Raw genomic sequence first — 20,307 nt, forward strand, 5'->3', positions numbered from 1 at the left:
GCATTTATAATCATGATATACTAAATGAAGGTGGGGTAAGGAAAGCCCCCTGAGGTTCGATATCCATGCTGTGGATTCTACTTTCAAACTTTACTGGGAGTCTTACGGAATTTCATGAAGTTACTTTCTTTCAGTCTGACTTTGAGGGCTATGTATGTGTCTGGTGATGTTCATGACCACTTCAGACCACATAGTCAACCACTGAGTAAGAGCCTTGCTTACTTTCAAGACTGAAACAAATATAAAATACGACTACATGGTGGGTCAAATTCATGGTGAAACAAAAAAGTGTGAGACACTTGTATAGAGAGTGCAGGGTTTACACATATGAAGCGAATTATTGACAAGTTAAACACTCAACTATGGGAGACAGTTAATCTCCAATAGGCAAGGGCTTTACTTCTAGGAAAGCATATTTCCTTCAATCTGGGACAGGTCCAATGATAATATGGAATTTCCACAATTATTTTGTTTTAAAAACATCAGAGTTTAATATAGATTCTGGCTTTTTTAGTCATGAGTTGACTTGCTCTATTGAGCCAAAAATTACTGTGACAGAGGGCAAGAGAATAGATGTTCTTTTCTTGGTTGAGAAAGAAGAGCTTCAAATACAGTTTCCCACTTTTTATGCATGTGTTTAAAACAGGGAGAATGACAGCAAGTAAATGGTCAGGAATGTTTTAAATCTCGGCTTTGCAAATGCATATTTTCCATAATGTATAAGTTAGTTTTATTTATACCCACAGAATAGTTGGATAAGTTATCCAAATAAAAGGGAACAACCAAAAAAAATGAACTGAGTTATAGAAATTTGTCTAACAGACCAATCATTAGAAAAAAAGAAAAGAATAAAACCTGTTACTAAGAGCCCTTTTTCTTTGACACAATGTCTTGAAAACAGATGGACATGATAATTAATTATAGGGCTCTTAATTTGATAATGTCCTTTTGAAAATGCATACTTAGGGACAATTTCCACTTATCAGATTGAGTAGGCATGATACAAACAACTCATTTACCTAGCACAATGTAGCACAATGTTAAAGTACGAGGGTCTATAATTTATATTATTTGATGACCAAAAATTGTAACACTGTCTTAAAGAGGGAAAAGGGAAGTGCTCCCTGACTTTTTTGAGCATGAACCTGACAGTTCCAAGCCACCTTGAGAAGGTTCTGTCTTTGATATATTTGTCTAGCAGGGCCAAAGTGTTGCCAGTACCACCCTGCCTGTCCCCTGACCCTTGCTTAGCCCTCCTGCCCTCCACTTCCATCCCCTAACATCCTCCCCCTGCAAAGGTCTGGACCCGAGTTACAGGCCGGGGCTCTGGAAGTGGGGGTTGAGTGACCAGTTCTAGAAAGCTCAATTACCCAAGTGTAAGTACATTAGCAAACACAGTGCTAAGGACTCTTGACACTGTTACTCAGAGACTATCGCTCAGAAGTGGACAGATGTTGTGGAGTAGGAGAAAAATCCACTGAGTTCTCAGTAAGAAGGGAACTGTACGATTCCAAGATTCAAAACTACAGAAAAATAGCGAAGGATAAGAAAAATTATCATCAGTTATTATGTGTGTGCTTTTTAGGTTTTTGATTTCTTAGCATGGATTTAAAGCTAGCATATTACTTTATAGTGTTTCTTAAATTAAGTTCCTATTATTTCTTAGAAATTCAGTTTGCTAATTGATTTTCTTGAAGGAAGACTACTGTGTACACAGGTCCAGAATATTTTTTAAATTGGCCATGATGACATTTGTAAATTGGCGAGTTCCTTCAAGCCTGGGCCACATCTCATTCATCACCATATCCTACCGAAAGCCCAGTGATCTCTGTTTTCCACAAGGTCCTCAATGAATATGTGCTATTTAAGCATTTTCAAATCTGTACATTGTTTTCACTCACTGTAACTATGTGGTTGGATTAGTTTTGGTTTAACCTCAAGAACTTCCAAAGAGGAGGGATAACCTGTCAAAGATTCCATTCACCTGGCCTCATTTAATATAAGGCTGTAAATTCTAGAACCCCAGAAAGTTCCTTTTCTAAATAGCTACATCTATCCACAAGAAACAGTGTACTAGCAATCCACTAAGATTCCATTATTGTAATGCAACATAGCACCAATAAGATGAATTTTTTTGAAAGCACAAAGAAATTAAGTATACTAGATTTTCACCTTGAAGCAGCTAAGTCTATGCAGATGTTACAGTGAAAGTAAAGGAAATCCCTGACATTCATTCTGGTTATGGTCTTCTTTTCTGACATATCTTCCAGACACAGTGGGTTAGGCATCCTTTCTTTCATCTTATTTCCTTTCCTAGAATTACAGTGGTTGGAGCTCTTATGATACTATAAGGCATGAATGGGCAATTGTCTTCGATCTAAGGTCTTTTATGAGGGAAATAAAACTGAGGATCAAGAAGAAAAAAGGAACCTAATTTAGGTAGCTGTTTTTTTGTTTGTTTTTTAATTTTAAGAGACATAGAAAAGGTCCAATCATAAAGTTAGGATCAGAGAACCTAAAACATGTTAATGAATATAATGCTGTGTGTGTATGTGCAATTAAATGTGAAATATAGAAAAAGGCAGTATGAATACAGAGGAGTTGGACAGAGTGACAGGGAAGGTAGACAAAGGGTCAGAGCCTCAGGGAAAGTGATATAGCAATAGATGGGGAGAAGCAGGTACCAACACGGGGCCAGGAGCCCATAAGCAGCCATGCCTGGGTTGAGGTAGTTCGTGCAAGTGAGCATGTGGGAGCAGGGGCACACAAGCACACATCACCTTCCCCCCAACAGACACACCAAAGCAAGATGACAGACCGTGATCTTCACATTCCACTAGAAAGCAGTTTAAGAGGGTAAATACTCATCTTGTAGATTAAGCCTTTGGCCATAATTCCCCACTCCTGCTCTAAGAGACCACCTATTTATAGATGTAAAAAATATATATATACAACCAGCAATACTCAGTCATTGACCAAATAAACCATCTGTTATACTGGATTATCAGCCAGCTTTCACAATCCAACCATTCTGATTACCCTGGCTTAAACCATTAGCCTAATGGTTTATTTCGTTTTGCCCTTCCTAAGTTTTGTTTTTATAAGAAAATGAAAAAAAAAATCATAATTCTTTTACGACTTCCTTCAGACTTTTTCCCATTACTACACCATGCAAAACATCTCTCTCTCTCTCTCATTTATCTTCTGAGTGCTGGGACTTAAAAAAAAAAAAAAAAATTCCTTCCCTTTTTCTCCCTTGAGTCTCCTATCACCAGATGTTTGGGTTCCTCTCTCATAGAGGGTTCAGAGAAGCCAAGAATTTACAGGTAGAAGTCACTTTTGAGATCATCTAAGCTCTCCTCCCTCCTTCTCAAATAAACCAATAGACCCAGACAAAGGGAGATGCTGGCCCGAATTCATGCAGAAGTGGGTCTGGTGTCTCAGGTTCCTGCTCCCTCTGCAGTTCCATGATGCATACTGGAGTATCCTTTACCTAATCACATGTACACATGTGCTTATAGACTAAACTAACAAAGGAAAGTGCAGGGCATGGAAGAGAATGTTGGGCCTCTTGGGTGGTGGGGCCAGAAGGGGCTGGTGGTGAGTGAGCTCAGACCCAAAGGGAGAGACACAGTTCGTGCTCCCACAGACTGGCTCTGCTAGTCACCAGGTAGGACCCCACATTGCTGCATCTATGAAATGCGAGACACAATTTGCCTCCTGGGTTGAGTTCTGGATTCTAACTTATCAATGTTTCCAGTGGAATGGTTCTTAGAAGGTAATGGGCTCAATACACTCTCTTAAATATGTTGGTGAATACAGATATCACAGTATTAGTTACATTTTATTTAACAGTCTAAAATTTTTAATTACCATGGAGCTAAGGAAAAAAAATTACAAAATGCTTCTAAATCTTGATTTAAAAATAAAACAGCATTTTCAGTGGAGTGTCTCACAAAGCAAGAGAGACAAATGTTCCGGATACAGGTCCTGGAAGAGAGTCAGGCCCTTTGGTCAGACAGAGGCTGGAGCCAGGCGGAGAGCTTGGGAAGCTGCTTGCTCCAGTGTACACAACCCAGAAAAACCCTATTTTAACTTTCTGAACATTATAAACAATGACTTAATTTATTTCTACCTCAAAAAAAAAAATCAAAAAAACAAAACTGGATTGGACTTTTCTCAATAACTTTTAAGAAATATTTACTTGGAGGCAGAAATTGATAACAGAACATTTTAAGAACAAAACGTTTGGGATCAAGCTCATTGACATAAATTTAGAATAGATGGCTATCAATAAGGTAAAGTTCGTTCAATTTAATAATATAAAAGCAGTCACTTAGGTCAAAGGTATAAGGGTATAAGAAACTCATCTGACTTACAGTGAAAGTAAATAAGTTGGAGGTATTACTACCTAGATTTTTAAGGTTTATAAGCCTATATCTGAAAGACTGAACAATTAGAGGCAAAGTGAAGAGAGAGAACAATGAATTATGATCTAAGCATTATCTCTGAGAAACAGCCAAGCTGGGCTACCTGAGAGGTCTGAGCTGGCAGACACAGAAGTACACAGGACGTACAGATATACAACCCAGGCTAAAGCTATCCCTCATTCACATTTGGTGGATCCATTTCTCTCAACCCTCATCGAGGAGAATTTCTATGCAACAACTTAAAGAGTTTTGTTTTTGTTTTCAAAATTGATCTGGTTTCATCAGGCAGATTTTGTGGCATCCAGAAATAGCACTCCCTGCTGTGTGATGAAAGAAAACCCAATTTAATTAGGTAGTCACAACATTCCTTAAGGAGAGGAGTTAAAAATAATGGTTGGTTGAATGATGCGTAAAGCTGTGATGGTGCTTGGAGGCTCCTGTGTCATGTCTCCTGCAAGTGAACTGCTGACTGGCGAGTGAAGAGAGAGGCAAGAAGGCAGCTGCTGAGGGCAGAAGGCAGAAGGCTGCCTGAGTTACACCTGTGTGTCCAGAGCCCCAAGGCCAGAAGGACAGTTAGTCTTTGGAAAAGGGTTACATATCTGTGGCACTCCACCAACTTTCTGAAATCAGAAAATGAAATCTAAAGGGCACCTATTTTTTATTAAATGTATATTAAGGGAGATTAAAATTGTTCACAAATTCTTCGCAGCTCCTCCCTCAAGAGACGGAGTCTATTTCTCCCCCTTGGAATCAGGGCTGGGGACTTGCTATGACCAACAGAACATGGCAGAGTGAGTGTGACTTCCAAGCCTTGATCTATGAAAGATGTGCAACTTTCTCTATTTTCTCTGTCTCTTTTGTCATCAGGTGAAGAAGTCCAGGGTGAACAGCCACAGAGGCAGGCAGAGAGGCCCTTCCAACCACCCCAGCCGAGTTCCCAAATATGAGCACAGAAGAATTACTCAGTCAACCCACAGAATCATGAGAAATAACATCTAATAAATAATAAACCTTTGTGTTAAGCTACAGCTTATGGGGTGCCTTGTTTAGGGGATGGCTTATTACAGAGAAATACATAACTGAAACACACCTGTATTTTGTTAATATGTACTATGCTGATATAAATAAATATGTTCAGGTATTAATATTCATTCATACATTTCTTGGATGTAAAACCAACAACAAAACTGTGTTATAAAAAAACTGAAGTGGAAAGAACACAAGGCTTTCATTCCAAAGAACCTAGACTGAAAACTTGCACCTGCTCTATCCCTTGTACCACAGAACATCTGTGATTTTGCACAAGTTACTTAATCTCTCAACCTCCGTTTTCACAACTGTAAATTCCTCTTGGGGACAGAGTGATGATAAATAAGAATGACAGAAATGAAAGTGCTCTGTAAACAGCAAGACACGTATACACTGACAATGTCACTGTTATTGTTACCTACATGTTACTTAAAGACTTTATTTTTTCCTCCCTGCCAAGACATCGTGTGGATCAATGTATCTGACTTTGAATTTTCCCCACTGTAAATTCTCTTACACATGGAGGCATTTTTGTGCTCATATGCATACACACACAAAGGGACTTCTACAGATCATAAGGTACTCATGAACCCCAGGGATGTTCCCACTTTTTCTTTTTGTCAAGGTGCAGTATTTAGAACCTTGGCAAGCTACCAACTCACATCCCTTTCTACCCTCTCCTGAAATGTATGATGACCTGCCTCTGCCACACAACTCGCGTTGTGTCCAGGGACAGACAGAAGAGAGAAGGATGAAAAGAAATAGCAGAGTGCCAGGAAGCCTAAATCAAGTTAAGAGAAGGAAGAGTTAATAATGGACAAGCGTCAATAATATCACACTAACAAAGGCTGTCCAAATAGAACGAAGTTCAGGAGAAAAGACACATAGGGTAAAACGAAGGATGACAGGCCATTAAGAAAAAAACAGATGAGTCAAAGAAAGAAGGGACAGATACAGGCAAGTGGGAGAGCCTCCTTGTCATGGTACAGAAATGGAAAAAGATATCCATAAATGCTAAGAACATCTAGTGAGCAGTGTCAGTCACCTGTAAGAGCACAATTCATGCTGGATGAATGAATCAATGGACTGAGTGCACACAACTCAAAGATAACTCACAAATTAAGCAAGGACTCACACAGAAATAGGGTGGTCAGGAAGCCGTATGGTTGAAAAAGTCTCACTGGGAATGGAAATTCCAGTCATATGGGAGTGACGGAGGGAGGAACTGGTCCCTGAGGATGGCAGAAAGAGAGTCTACAAATGCCTTTCTATTCTATGAAAGTATAATAAATCTTTACCAAAAAAAGGGGCTGTTATTTTTCACCTAAGGTAATTCTCTACTGCTAAAGCTTTTGATATTTGACCTTATTTTGTCCTAACTCTAAAGTAATATTCCTCTTGAATTCTCTACATAATCAGCTTTGCTCTCAAATGGCTCTGAGTTCTTAACAATACTCTTTATAATTATGCTAGTAAAGGTCAAATAATCATAAGAGGGTCTTCTTATGTATTCCAAAATGATCTTCTATACACCTAAAATCATGCTCTTAAAGAGACAGCCTTTGACATGGGTCACACATAAATAAAGTTATATTTTTTTTTCTCTTAAAATGCTACCACTATTACTACATATTAGACTTTCTTCTTTTTATTTCCATTTCACATGATTCTTGGGCTTTTATCCTTTCGTCAAAGTCTGACCTTTCTGACCATCAACCTTCATAATAAGTGGGAACCCATTAATATGCTGAAGTAGACTAAACAGGGTTAAGCCACGGGCCAAGCATATTCTGTGTTCATGGATTCATTCGCTATCAATGCATACAAAGAGGAAAAGAAGAGTAAGGCACAATTCCCAACCTCTAGAAATGTCCTTTGGTTGGTGAGACAAGACTTTATGTATGTAACAGTTAAATAACAATGCAAAGACGTAGATGAGGATGAAATGTTGAGCATTAATTAGTCAGAAATAAAAGCAAAGCACAAATACTGTATGGTCTCAGTAATATGAACTAACATTAATGAGTGAACTTTGAGAGTTGAAGTTGAGAACACAGGTTATAAGGAGGTAGAAAGAGAACAGAGATTGGGCATTTGATGGGTACAGAATGTTCAACAGGATCAAAACTAAAGACATAGAAATGGACAGCACAATACTATCTGATGGTAGCACAATATTTTAAGTAGACTGAACAAAGCTGAGTGTGAGTATGGTTGAAAGCGGAAGGTTAGGGACATGTATGACACCAGAAGGAAAGACAGAAGATAAAGATTGGGACTTATAACTTAGTGAAACATAGAGTGGACAATGATGGTGACTAAATGTACAAATCTAAGAATGTTTTTAAATGAAGGAGAACAAATGAATGCCAACATTGCAAGGTGTTGAAAATGGTATGGTATATGGAAAAATACAATCATTGCAAATTAGTCTATAGTTAACAGTAACATTGTAATATACTCCCATGAAATGTAATGAAAGCAATATACAAAGCTAAATGTCAATAAGAGGGGGATATAAGGGAAGGGTATGGGATTCTTGGAGTTGTTGTTTATTCTTTTTTTTTTTTTAATTCATTTTTTTCCCTCTTCTTTCTTTGTGGAAGAAATGGAAATGTCCTCATATAGACTGTGGTGGTGAATGCATAACTATGTGATTACACCAGGAACCAGTGACTGTTCACTTAGGATGGACTGTATGGTGTGTGAATAAAACTGTTTAAAAAATAAAAAGAAAGATATAAGTGCTGGGGAAAATGTGGAGAGAGGGATGTACCTGTTCACTGTTGGTAGGGAAGTAGAATGGTGTAGCCCACCTGGAGGGCAGCGTGGTGGTTCCATAGGAAGTATAGGCTTGCCATATGATCCTGCAACCCTGTTATTAAGTATAGTTGGAAGAACTGAAAACAGGGACATGACTGGACATCTGCACACTGGTGTTTACGGAGGCAGTATTCATGATTTGCAACGGATAGTGGCGGCCTAAGGGTATATCAACTGATGAATGGAAGAATGAACTGCAGTGTACACATACAAAGGAATATTCAGCAGCTGCAAGAAGGACTGAGGTTGTAAGGCATGCAACTAGGTGAATGAACCTTGAGGACAGTATGTTGAAAAACGAAAAGACAAATATTATAACACCTTACTAACATGGACTAACAATAATGCACAAAATCTGAGAACTGAATTTGAGAGCACAGGTTATCAGCAGAAGGCTTACTGTAACAGTTCCTAGATTGTAATCTTACAATAGTCACATTTATTCCTGAGTTCTTACGGTTATTTCTAAATTCTGAGATGCTAAGCTCTTTATGTATAACCTGGTTGTTCCCTGGAACTTTGGGTATCTATGTGACACCTAAGACTCAGAGCTAGAATTCTGCAGCTATGAAAATCAGCATTACCCCATACAGCAACTGTTTAAAAAGCTGAAAAAGAGGTCAGACTTCAATTAGAGATATGAATGAAGCTGATCCGGTTAGGACTAAGGCAAATCAGACTAAGATAAAGGATAATACTGACTGTGTTTTAAAACTTCAACTTCTGTGTGAGACCAAAGGAAGAGACGTTTATCTGGTGCAAAATTTATATTTTCTATAGCACACAATCTAATTTAACTTGTAAGGTCACTTTACTCGAATACCATAATTATACGGAACCTTGAATAGGGAGTGGGATCTTGTTGATTTGTACAGGTTAGTGTGATACCCTGATATATCCCAGAATAATCTGGGCAGAGAATAAAGAGGAATTTGCAAAGTCCCCTTGAGGGACTGGGGAAAAATGTGGAAATAATAAACTTCCCTACCTGGAGAATTCCTGATATTCTCACAAGCATTTGGGACTACCAATTTAATAGGCCAAGCCCTTGATCTTAGGGCTTACCTCTGTGAAACTTACTCCTGCAAAGGAGAAGCTAAGCCTACTTATAATTATGACTAAGAGTTCCCCCCAGAGAACCTCTTTTATTGCTTATATATGGCCTCTCTCGAAGCCAACTCTGCAGGTAAACTCAATGCCCTTCCCCCTATATGGGACATGACCCCCAGGGGATGAGCTTGGCCCTGCCATTTTGGGACTCAGAAAGCCTTCTTAGAATAAAAGGGGAAAGAGAAATAAAAGTTTCAGTGGCTAAGAGATTTCAAATAGAGCTGAGAAGTCATTCTGGAGGTTATTCTTCTGCATTATATAGATATCGCTTTTTAGTTTTTAGTGCATTAGAAAACCTAGAAGGAAATACCTGTAACTGTTGAACTGTAACCAGTAGCTCAGATTCTTAAAGATGACTGTATAACTAGACAGCTTTTACAATGTGATTGTGTAATTGTGAAAACCTTGTGACTGACACTCCCTTTATCCTGTGTATGGACAGATGAGTAAGAAAATAAAGACAAAAAATGAATACATAATGGGGGGGGTGTTAAGGGTTATGGGATGTTTTGAGTGTTCTTTTTTATTTTTATGTTTATTCTTATTTTAATTTTTTTGGAGTAATGAAAATGTTCAAAAATTGATTGTGGTGATTTATGCAAAACTATATGATGATACCGTGAACCACTAAAATTGTACACTTTGGATGATTTATCTGGTATGTGAATATATATTAATAAAATTGCATTAAAAAAAGAATTAGATGATTAATTAGAAACATGGAAAAGGATATGCTGGGAATTCCTAGAGGGTTGGACAAGTGTTAGTTGAAGCAGAAAAACCTCATGGATATATAGTGGAATTTAATTGGAGTCTTGCAGGATGAACAATATCCAAAAAGGGGAAAGACAGTAATGAAGCCATCCCATATTGTGAAAAGTGAACACAGTGCTTGGAATGGAGTACTGGACCATAAAAAAAGGGGACTGGGGAAAAATTACAAGGGTTTTAAAGTGAGACAAAAGTAGTATTACCTCCCAATAGCACTAAGATAACAAGAAACTAAAAATATTTATTCTTTTTCTCTTCTTAAACATATAAAAACTGTCACAGAAATCATTATGGTGAAGAGTGGACCTGTTCATTCATCCATTTATTTATTCATCAATAAATGTGGACTAACATACAACATCAAGTCCTAATCTAGGTACTAGGGACTATAAAAGAATCACACAGATTATGAAAGACTAACATAAAAAAAAAAATCAACAGTGTCAATGCATCATGAAAGGTGCTACAATAAAGGAGATTATAGGGAAGCAGGGGAGGGCCATGTAAGTCATCCTTAAGACCCAAAGACTAAAAACACTTCCAAGAGAAGGAAATGCAGTCTTGCAAGATGAGAAGTTCCCCAGGTGTACAGAGAAGGGGAAGCAATCAGGGGAGGGGCCAACAATGCAAATACAAAGACCCAGAGCATGAGCGAGTGCGAGTGCAGGGAGCGGGTCCTGTTCAGGCAGAACAAAGGATGCATGTGGAGAAGTGGCAGAGGATAAGTATGGGTCACTGACTATCCAAAATACAGGGGACGAAAGAGCTGTGAGAACTTATCCCTTCTCTGCAAATAATTTACAGTGGGATTTTGAATGACTTCTTTCTCCGTGTTTTCCATTTCAACATTAGAGGCACGTTTAACTCCCACTAGTCTTTAGTCAAGAGTGCCAAAGTTGAACACTATGCCAGTACAATAATAACCATCCCAAGGTCTATGTTTACTGGACCCACAGAAGCTTGGAGATAAAATGGAAGGCATCTAGTCCAACCCCCTTTCCAACATGACATTTCCTCTAAGCATTTCTGGCAGGTGGCCATCCAGACGGAAAAATGTCTATCCAGCTCCAGGGAGCCCCGTCTATCTCAGGAAGAAGCCCGATTCATTACTGAACATCATCAGTTGTGAGAAAGTTCCTTCTTAAACTGAGATTAAATATGTCTCCTTGTAATTTCTACCCATTTCTACCCCCTACAGTGACTGAAGAAATAGCCTACTGTGCCTCCTACATGCAGATGGTGCTCTATTACCTTCCTAACAGTGAATCGAGAATTGTTCCTTTTTCTCACTAAAGGACTTGTTAATTAACAACTGGCTTAGTCTTGATTAATTAGGCTCTTCAATACAGTGTGCCACCTTCCTTTTCATTAAGACCTTGAAGGGACATCTGTTACTGTTAATAATGCTCCATTTTCCTCCTTTACTAATTGGTAATACCTTCTGTTTGCACAACCAACCCTTCACTCCTTTCAAAGCATCTTCACATAAATTATCTCATGGTAACATCCTAAGAAGGTTGCTGTACTACCGTTAGCATGTTATCTTCACAAACATTTTTGTATCCATTTTATAATACTATATAAAGTATAGGGGAAGTCAAGCATAAGTCTGAGAGAATCCTAGGGTTCTGACAGGACAAAAGCTGTGAGACACCAAATATCTAATATATTTTAAGAAAGGAAAGAAGAAAAAAGGTAACTATCAGAACAAATTTTGAACTCCTTATCTAATTATGGACAAATAACTGATACTTATCTTAACTACAGACCACATATATTTCTATCTTGTTGAACCATTTGTATAATTACCACTACTCATTCAACAAACATAGATGTTAAGTGCCTGGCAGTGTAACTGAGGATGAGGGAGAAGAAGTTAGAGATGGAGTTAAATAAGATGCAGTTTTAACTCTTGATATTAAATGTAGAACAAAAGTTGACAGAAATGAGATTAATGCAGTAAGAGGTTCTAGGCAAGGATTCAGGAGGAGGTAATTGACTCTGGGAGAGCAGCCAGCAAAAGATGGACAGGAGCTCATGGTGGAGAAGAGTGGGAGGGTGCCACAGAGGAAAAAGCAGAATTTAACCTCACTTTTTCAAGCACAATCTTCCCCAATGCAAAGTACAAAGGACCAGCTCTATGGTGGTGCTACAGAAGCTGTCAAGGATAGGACCCAGAGACCCTCATGTTCTGGAGAAACCCTGGTCCTACAGGGCTAAGTTGATGTCCTGTTACTACAAATAAAAGGACAGCAGCTTCTTCCCCACCAAGTCAGAGAGATGTGTTTGTTACTCCAGAAAGCATTTACAAGAATTTAGATTCCTCTCTGCCTCAGCCATAATGGGGGCCTGGGTGGATATGGATTCCAAATGTCAAGGATCCCTAGAGAGTGGTTCTATTAAGCAGGCAACGTTTCACCCCATTGGACACAGTGTTTAAGCAACTATAAGCATTTGCTGCAGAGGATCAAATGGCCTGCCTACTATTGATATATCCCACCCTCCCTCCCTGTCTACAGACAGAGGGACATATTTGCCTGCATAATTTCCAGCCCTCAAAAGTGCACAGATACCCCTACATGTGGTATCTATATGGAATCAATGACTTAACCTGAAGACATGTGGCTTTGATCCCAGGAAAGAGGAGTGTGAACACCAAGTCATAGTAACAGTTCAGTGGTTCCTCCACAGGAATGGGAGAGTATTAGGTTTCCCATGGGAAAACAAACTGTATGCTTCAAACTGCACCTTAATGATGCTAACCTGTAAGACAGACGAGAAAACTCGATGAACTAATGAGAAACCAACCTTGTTGGCAGAGTACAGCAACCATCGGCTGTGAGTCTCACTTGGGTTTCGTAGCTATCCAGGGGGCACACGGCCTGCTGAACGGAGGGGCATTCCACAGTGCTGCAGTCCACGCTGAAAACTGAAAGGGGCAAACAGAGAGGCACCATTTACTGTTACATTCACTCTCATTCTGAGTCCTGAAATGAAGCACTGTCTCTTAACAAACTTCCAAAGTTTACCTGCTTCCTGGAAACCCTGTTTTTGTGGCATGTTTTTTTACAGTCACTGCTATAGAATTGTAACATGTCCCAAGCCTTCTGTGTAAGGAAATGAGGAAGGGGGATGAAGCATTTAAGAGTCAAGATGAAGACAGAGAGAATTAAACCAATGGTGGTCATATGGATGTTGATATTCAGTCAGAGGGGTTTCTTATAGAACAGTTTGAGAGACAGACAGGAACTGTTTTGCCTGAAGCAATTAATTAGCAGGAAAAAAACAATCTGACCAACAGAAACTTACAAAGAGGAAATCACTAGAGTCCAGATATGTATTCACAGACTATATTATGAACGTTGACACAAGAGCAAGAATATTAGAAACAATATACAGCAAGAAACAGCTGGGACACAACAAACAAATTAAATGCTGGCAACAAAGGTAAGTAAACAGTCGGAAGTGACTTAGCACATACTATGAAGTCAAGGGGACAGTTCACAAGGAGAAAGACTGGGACTGAGTATTTATTATAAAAACTTCTGCTAATACAATGCATTTATCTTATTTATCTAAGCTTAGATAAACTTATTTATCTAAAAATAAGTTTCTGTTTATATATGATGATTGTTTTTAAACGTAATACTTCAAAGTGACAGATGTATCTGCAAAGGAACGCTATGACTTCACTCGGAACGAAGCAGGGAGCCTTAACACCATAAACTTCACCCTTCTGCCCACCCCCATCATGTATAATTTGAAGCAGAAAAAAAGGAGGAAAGAGGAAAAGACACAGTCCTTCTCTGAAGGTGCTTTACGTACCAGCAGATCATCACTCTGGTTCTCTGCCCAGAAGGCCAGAAGTCAGGCTGCCATTAGCCTGAAGTGGCTGCCCTGAGGGTACTGATGAGAACACATGCCTTCTGAGGGGCCCGCATTGCTCTGGGGTGCCAAGGAGCAAGTCTACCAAGACAAACCTCATGCATACCTGCCTACCAAGACAAAGCTCACGCGTACCTGGTTTGCACTCATAGAGGTCGCAACACTCCCCTGGTTTCCCTGAGGCCTTTGACACTAGAATGTTCAGGTATCCCGGCTGGCAGACTTTGCGCAGGCAGCCCGCAGGGTCGCACACGCAGCGGCTGGGTAAGGGGCAGCACTCCCCGGGAGGGGCGTAGCCCTCAATCAGAACGGAGTCTTCAGGACAACGAGGAGAGAACTGGACTTCACAGCGGGCCTTGGAGCAATCTGGCTTCTCTTCTAAAGCGGAAAGAAAGAATTTAGCACATGCCCAGGGGCGGGTGTGGGGCATTTTCACAGAACAGACAGTCCTGAAAATCTGCTTACTAACCAAAAAAGGCACAGAGAGATCCAGTGACAGCCCTCACAATCAGTTTAGCTGACCATGAAAATCTCTCCCCAGATCTGCCCATGACACCAGAATGTCTTCTTCCATCTACTCACTCTTATTGAATAATCAACGTCCAGTGCAATGACCAAAATGAAGAAAAAGGGAAGACGCATACACAACATGTAGAATCTGAAAACTAGACTCAGTCATCAAATAACTAAAAGACCTCTGAAGCAAAAAAGTTTTAAGTGCTGTTCTTTGAAAGCATTGCATTTAAACAGCAAAATAGAGCCCCGCAAACAAATCATGGCTACTTCAGGGCCTAGAGACAAGGCACATGATAACCAAGTTAGAAGAAATCCAGCTCCCAAGTCTGAATGTAGATGAGATGAACTTATTAAGATTATATGATTCTATTATGTGTCAGCTTGGCAAGATAGATAATAAGCCAAATCCCCATGTAATTTCCCAAAATGACATCTGAGGGGTTTCTACCACAGCAGAGACTGATCAATTATTTTGCCCCCCTTTTGCCAACATTATCTACTGAACTACTGATGCACCTCAATTTTAGAGAAGGAAAAAAAAATCAGGGTGGTTAACACTTAAAAAAGATTTTAGGACTGGGCAGCAAAGCTCTAATTTCCAGTCTACAACTCAGTAGGTTTAGGTTTTAAGAAACCTACACCAACATAATGTCCTTGAAGAAAAAGACCAAAATAAACCAAAATGACATAATCACAACCCATGACCTTTTGTGGGGACTTCAGCAAATTTTGGGTGTATATGATGCCATGTCGTATGGGGTTGTGTTCCTATAAGCTCTGTCTTTCCTAAAGCAAAACCGAAACACAGAATCACATAGCAGGGTTAGACCCAAGAGGTTATCTCCATCAAATCTTGTAGACCCCAGAGCTCTAGTGACCTGCCTAAAGTAAAAGGTAAAAATCTAAAGCAAGATCCCAAGCCTCCTCAGTTCCACTTCACTTTGGTCCTAATAAGATAAATGTAAATCTATTTACAAAACCACGCCTGCTCCTCAGGTCATTTTCTATCTTGATTGTCGTATCTCTTATTTCTGGTCATCTTCCATGTCTAACTACTTCTTATCTAATTAAGACACACTCATAGTTTTAGCAAACTCATTCAAAAATATGTATTGAGCCCTGGCTGTTCCACCAGCATTGGATGAAAACAAGATCTCTGCCCTCACAGAGTTCACCATGTAGTGAAGGGTGGTGGAATATAAACAATAAACCTCATAAATCCATAAGTTGTATAGTAGCAAAGGGTGATAAGTGCTGTGGAAGAAAGCCTGAACAGAGTAAGGGGGAACTGGAGAGCTTGAAGGAGGACAGCAGGGGGAGAGCGGACCATTATAATTCGGCCAGAACAGGCACCATTGAGAAGATTATGTTGAACAGACTTGAGGGGCTGAAGGGGCTATGGAGATACCTAGGAGAAGGAAACAGCTCATGTGTGCTTGTGTGTCCCTGAAAGAGCCAGGAGGCCAGGTGGCTGGAGCTGAGTGAGGGAGAGGGGGACCAGGGGGTGAGTTTAGCAGGCGAACATGGAACCCGGCCATTTGGGACCCTGTAGACTGTTCTAAATGCAGTCTTTACTATCAGAGCTTTGAGTAAGAAAAAGGAAGGGGAAAAATTCAGAGAAATAGATCCCTTCTTAGAAGAGTAGTAGTTTGGGATCCTGCAACATCTGGGAGGAAGGGAGATGTAGAAGGCTGAAAAGGCATTTGGAAAGAAAGACTATGGGGGAAGATAGACAGATACACTTACTCGCAGTGACCTTCCTCCTACCTCTTAACTTACAGCTGTCCTCTAATTTTGATGTTGGATATGATGATAACTCACTGCATCTGTGCCTCAATTGGGGGCAACATTCAACTGCAGGCCTCTGCTCTCCCTTCTGGCTACCATCTACACACCAACATCCAACAAGCATCCTAAAGCATAGTGGAGAGCCTCTATTCCAAGAACAGACTTCACTACTGCAGGTGCCACATGCTAATGTCACAATTAACAAAATGAGGTAGGTTAATTATTTGCCCCATTTTACAGGTTCAGAATGGTCAAATTACTTATTCAAGGTCACAAAGGCTCATTATAGTAAATGGTGACATGACAGTTTGAACCCACCTGATTCCATCTATGCTCTTCTGTAATAACATGCCTCCTATCTAAGGAATCATCAGTGTTGTGTTTAACCTTTGTCTTTAGTTGGCTTCTCTGGGCTCAGTGTTTTCCCTGACCAGAACTGTGGTTTCTGGTAAAATTATCCTGCTTCACTGGATTCCTACTCCCTCTTGCCCAGGCCTGACTCGCTGGACCCCGTGGCACAATCCCCTAATACGACTGGTCAAACAGGACCTACCTCTAGTCTTAGAAGATCCACATTATCCCACTGTTTGCATTATATCCCCCCAAAGAACTGCCTCAGAACATGATAAGTAAAGAAGAATTTCAGTCTCGGATTCCTACCAGCATGGGACAGAATAAATCAAAGAGCTGCAGAGGAGAGAGTGAATCTGGACTGTATGGGGATTGATTAAGCTGGAGTTGGTGAGGTATATGCAGCAGACTGCTTATCAGCCAAATGCAAACACATTGTTTTTAATTAATAAAAGCTCTGTGACTAATAGCATAAAGCACTTAATTTATACTCTTGTTAATTGGCTGTAATTATCTTATTCTGCATTACATTCCATTACATTATTAGTCTGCAAAAATATTTGGTATGCCTAATCAGACTTTTCAAACATACGCTTCAACAAAACCTGCCATTAAAATGCAACATACTAGATCTTTTTTAATAAGAGAAGTTGTTGGTTTACATAACAATCATGCATAAGATACAAGATTCCCATATACCACCCAATTATTAACAACACCTTTCACTGGTGTCTTACATTTGTTACAACTGATGAAAGCCCATTTTTGTAATTGTACTATTAAACTACAAGTCCATGATTTAACTTAGGATTCACTGGTCATATTTTGCTCCATGGAGTCTTTTATTAAATGTTTATCCAAGTAACATATATACAACATAAAATTCTACCTTTTAACTATACTCAAATCTATAATTTTTTTGCTTTTTGTTAATTGTGTTCACTATGTTGTGCTACTGTAATCACCATCCATTACCAAAAACTTTCCATCATCCCAAATGGAAATCTGTAACGTTTAAGCTTTAACTCTGTATTCCCTGCCCTCACCCTGTCCTCTGGTAACCTATATTCTAGGTTCTGAATCTATGAGTTCGCTTATTCTAATTATTTCATATTAGTGAGATATTTGTCCTTTTGTGTCTGGCTTATTTAACTCAACATGATGTCTTCAAGGTTCATCCACACTGTCTTTCACATGTATCAGGACTTCATTACTTTTCATTGCATGTATATACCATATTTGATTTATCCATTCATCAGCTGATGGACCCTTCATTTGCTTCCATCTTTTGGCAATTGTGAATAACGTTGTTATGGAGATCAGCGTGCAAATATCTGCTCAAGTCTCTGTTTTCAATTCTTTTGGGTATATGCCTAGAAGTGGGATTGCCAGGTCATACAGTAGTACTATACTTAACTTTTTGAGGAACTGCCAAACTGTCTTGCACACTGGCTGAACCATTTTACATTCCCACCAGCAATCAATGAATGTTCCTCTCTCCCCAAAACTTTTCCAACACTTCTACTTTTGTTTTTTTTAAATAGCAGCCATTCCAGTGGATGTGAAATGATACCTTAATGTGGGTTTGAGTTGCATTTCCCCAATGGCTAATGAGGTTGAGCACCATTTTTGGTCATTTATTTATATTCTTTGGATTAATGTCTAAGACTTTTTTACTTTCATGATAAAGTCCTTTGATGCACAAAAGGTTTTAATTTTGATGAGGTCCCATTTACCTATTTTTTCCTTTGCCTGTGATGCTTTGGGTGTCAAGTGTAAGAAATTATATGTTTTTTTCTCCTTCATTCTGTTAATGTGTTGTATTACATTAACTAATTTTTTCTATGTTGAGCCACTCATATATATACATTCCCACTTGGTCATGACATATAATTCTTTTAATATGCTATTGGATTTGGTTTGCTAGTATTTTGTTGAGGCTTTCTGCATCTATATTCATAAGAGATATTAGTCTGTAGTTTTCTTTTCTTATAGTATCTACCTGGCTTTGATATGAGGGTGATGTTGACCTCATAGAATGAATTAGGTAGTGTTCCCTCTTCTTCAATTTTTTGGAAGAGTTTGAGCAGGATGGGTCTTAATTCTTCTTGGAATGTTTGGTAGAATTCCCCTGTGAAGCAATCCGGTCCCGGGTTTTTCCTTAGTGGGAGGTTTTTGATTACTGATTCAGTCTCTTTACTAGTTACTGGTTTATTGAGATCTTCTATTTCTTCTTGAGTCAGTGTGGGTAATTTGTGTGTTTCTAGGAATTTGTCCATTTCATCCATGTTATCTAATTTTTTGGTGTATATTTGTAGTATCCTCTTATATTCCTTTTTATTTCAGTGGGTTTGGTAGTAATGTCCCTTTTTCTTTCTGATTTTGGTCATCTGTGTCCTCTCCTTTTTAATCTTCATCAGTCTAGCTAAAAGTCAATTTTATTGATCCTTTCAAAGACCAACTTTTGGTTTTGTTGATTCTGTCGATTTTTAATTCTCTATTTAACTTATCTCCATTCTAATCTTTATTATTTCCTTCCTTCTGCTCATTTTGGGTTTAGTCTGTTCTTAGTTCTACTGGTTTTGAGGTTAGGTCTCTGATTTGAAACTTTTCTTCTTTTTATAAGTTTCTCTCTCAGCACTGCTTTTGCTGTATCCCATAAATTCTGGTATGTTTTGTTTTCATTTTCATTTGCCTCAAGGTATTTCCCAATTTCCCTTGGTCATTTAAGAGAACATGGTTTAATTTCCACATATTTGTGAATTTTCCATTTCTCCCCATTACTGATTATCACCTTCATTCCATTGTTGTTGGAGAATATATAATTTCAATATTTTTAAATTTATTGAGATTTTTTTTGTGACCTAACATATGGTCTAACCTGGAGAATGATCCATGTGCACTCGAGAAGAATGTGTACTCTGCTGCTGTTTGGTGAAGTATTCCATAAATGTCCGCTAGGGCTACTTGGTTTGGAGTATCGTTCAAGTCTTCTATTTCTTTATTGATTTTCTATCTAGATGTCCCATCCATTTTTGAAAGAGGTGATTAAAGTTTCCTACTATTCATGTAGAACAGTCAATTTCTCACTTCAAATCTGTCAGTATTTGCTTCATATATTTTGGGGCTCTGCTATTAGGTACATATATAATTATTACATCTGCTTGCTGAATTGACCCCTTTGTTAGTATATAATGACCACTCTTGTCCCTTTTAGCTGCTTTTGACTTAAAGTCTATTTTATCTGATATCAGTATAGCCACCCTAGCTCTCCTTTGGTTATTACTTGCATGGTATATTTTTTCCATCATTTCACTTTCAACCCATATCTTGGAATTTAAGACGAATCTCCTGTAGACAGCATATAATTGGGCCATGCTTTTTTATCCATTCTGCCAACCTCTGCCTTGTGATTATAGAGTTTAATTCATTTACATTAATGATAATGCAGGACTTTTTTCTAACATTTTGCTATTTATTCTTTGCAAGTCTTGGAACTTTTTTCCATAAATTCTTCCATTAATACCTATGTGCATATTTATTCGATTTTTTTTACATTGTACCATATTGAGTGCCTCCTCATTTACAACTGGATGTATTTTTC

The 20,307-nt window shown here is 38.9% G+C and overlaps 1 protein-coding gene across 5 annotated transcripts in view; it reads right to left on the reverse strand.

Annotated features, from left to right (window-relative positions):
* CRIM1 (cysteine rich transmembrane BMP regulator 1) overlaps positions 1 to 20,307 on the reverse strand; it is a 222,569-nt gene that overhangs the window by 116,988 nt on the left and 85,274 nt on the right. For 4 of the 5 annotated variants that reach the window (XM_037807086.1, XM_037807085.1, XM_037807089.1 and 1 more), the window contains exons 3-4: positions 14,184 to 14,426; positions 12,972 to 13,092 (exon numbers count right to left, since the gene is read on the reverse strand). In XM_037807086.1, the coding sequence (XP_037663014.1) occupies positions 12,972 to 13,092; positions 14,184 to 14,426 (364 nt within the window). The remainder of the gene's footprint in view (positions 1 to 12,971; positions 13,093 to 14,183; positions 14,427 to 20,307) is intronic. The other variant, XM_037807087.1, reaches the window with a different exon arrangement.

The sequence above is a fragment of the Choloepus didactylus genome, chromosome 17, assembly GCF_015220235.1.
Source record: "Choloepus didactylus isolate mChoDid1 chromosome 17, mChoDid1.pri, whole genome shotgun sequence".
Taxonomy (NCBI): domain Eukaryota; kingdom Metazoa; phylum Chordata; class Mammalia; order Pilosa; family Megalonychidae; genus Choloepus; species Choloepus didactylus.